At 36.5% G+C, this 2,040-nt stretch overlaps 1 protein-coding gene across 1 annotated transcript in view; it reads left to right on the forward strand.

Annotated features, from left to right (window-relative positions):
• Window positions 1-459, forward strand: part of LOC139151621 (C-type mannose receptor 2-like) — a 9,774-nt gene extending 9,315 nt beyond the window's left edge. The window contains exon 11 of the mRNA XM_070724544.1: window positions 57-459. Coding sequence (XP_070580645.1) covers window positions 57-280 — 224 coding nt within the window. The 3' untranslated portion in view covers window positions 281-459. The remainder of the gene's footprint in view (window positions 1-56) is intronic.
• Window positions 460-2,040: the final 1,581 nt, after the last annotated feature.

The following is a 2,040-nucleotide window of genomic DNA, read 5'->3' on the forward strand; positions in this document are numbered from 1 at the left end:
TATATATATATATATATATAATAATCACCATTATGTATATGTTTGTATAATTCTAGCCTTCCGTATCAGGAATGCTCAAGTACGCGTTGGTGACAGCCCTAACATGGAAGAGAATCCAGTCTGTGGGAGCATGGTGTTGGGAAAGCGAGTCAGACAGGAGACCATCACCGTGACTTGTGGTTGTGAGACTCCAATGACAGGGAGATACGTCAGTATCCAGCTGATTGACAAGGAACAAACTCTTCATCTGTGTGAAGTTGAAGTTATGGTTCAAGGCTAGCTAAAATGACATGTCGCAAAAACTACCTTGTTCTAACTCAGTAGAGTTATCTTTCTCTTAAAGCTATGTAGGAAAAGTTATCGCACTTTACCATGTGTATTGAAAGTTTGATTTTTCCAAGAAGAATATCTTTGCTAATTCATGTGCATTATTCAAAATAAATAATTCCTCGATCTTGAGTTTCTGTCGTTGTTTTACCTTGTGTTCAGTTTGCGTACACTTTTGTTAATTCGATCGGCTGTAATGTCTGTCTGCCTGCGTGTCGATCTTCTCCCTGTCTGTCTGTTCAATATATCCAGAATGACCTATATGATGGACAGATGCATTTTGCCAAGGACTAAAACTGATCAAATTTAAATATTGTGTTGTTAAACTACTACCAGAACAGCTGGTATTTCTGAAAAACAGCAACTTCTCCGAAATCATACGAGTTTGATGTATTGTTTTCAATATGAATCTTGTTAATTAGATGTGTGAGTAACCAAAAGAATACAGAGGATAATTTTTCTGAATTGATAAAATGCAGTGACATTTTAATTTTCGAAACCATGACATATTTCCGAATTTTCACGCATGAAACTATTTGCACGAACTTAAATATCTGTGGAATTTTGTGACCTCAGTGGAAATTTTTAAGTTATTTGAATATGCAGTATAGAATGAAAACTTTTTTATAGGGGAAACTTTGAAGATAAATGTAAGATGGTTATTATAGTAGGATTTCCATCGTTCATAGTCGAGTCTTCAGTAAATTGTGAAAACAATAAGGTAACATGCGCCTCAAAAGTGAAAGACTTAAACTTTTGCTCAAACTTTCCTCAATTAAACTTTCTACCATTCTCTTACCAAAGCAAGAATAAAAACTAAGGGTCACCGTGCGAAATTTGGTACTAGCGAGAAAAATTACACAAGATTTCCAGATATTTGAAATTCAAAATGGCTGCTATCCCTGTGTTACCTCTAGGGGGGATTAAGTTTTCGATTTTCGAAAAACTAAAGGTTGAGCACCGGAACATCTTGTTCTCAAGAAGATACCGTTTTGGAATCAAAGGTCTAATGCATTTAAAGTCTCAGAACTCAGTCAGATTTCGTGACGATATCAAACTATAAACTTTAAGGATTAATATGGAAATGACAACACCAAAAGATGATGGGTTAAGGTGGCAATATTTCATCAACGTGATAAGAGAAATTGACTTCAAAATGGTCAAAAACGTCCCCTTTTCCCCTGAGAGGAACTGTAATCTGTATCATTACTGAAAGTATGAATATTTAAAGCTAACAAAATTGTTCGGGCTTAAAAGTGTACTGGTTTTCAATTGTTGATTGAACCCGCCCCCACCCCGCCCCCGATTCCGCCGACCCCGGGCTGTAAATAATGACGGTTCCCTTACGGGTTTATCTGCTTATTTTGTTAATTCGCTAGCAGGGTTGTTTTAGCTTTCTTCAACTTAGTTTCTTCAACTTCAACTTAGGCCTAAATCAATCCGCGTAAGTTTGAATCATGGGTTTGGCTGCGTAACTTCAAGTATAAATACGACATTGAATCCGTTCTTGATCATTAGTTCGCTGGTTGATGGCAATATACATCATAATCGTTGCCTACCGGCCAGTAGGCAATTAGTGAAATTGAAGCATATGTTTTCGCCGTACGGGACCTATCGTTACTCGATGTTAATTCTTTACTTCACAATACTTGACTGTTTACTTTAGTTTTAACCGTGATACTTAACAAAGATTGGTTTTCAACATTGCAGTAT

This window comes from Ptychodera flava, chromosome 2, assembly GCF_041260155.1.
Source record: "Ptychodera flava strain L36383 chromosome 2, AS_Pfla_20210202, whole genome shotgun sequence".
In the NCBI taxonomy this organism is placed as follows: Eukaryota; Metazoa; Hemichordata; class Enteropneusta; family Ptychoderidae; genus Ptychodera; species Ptychodera flava.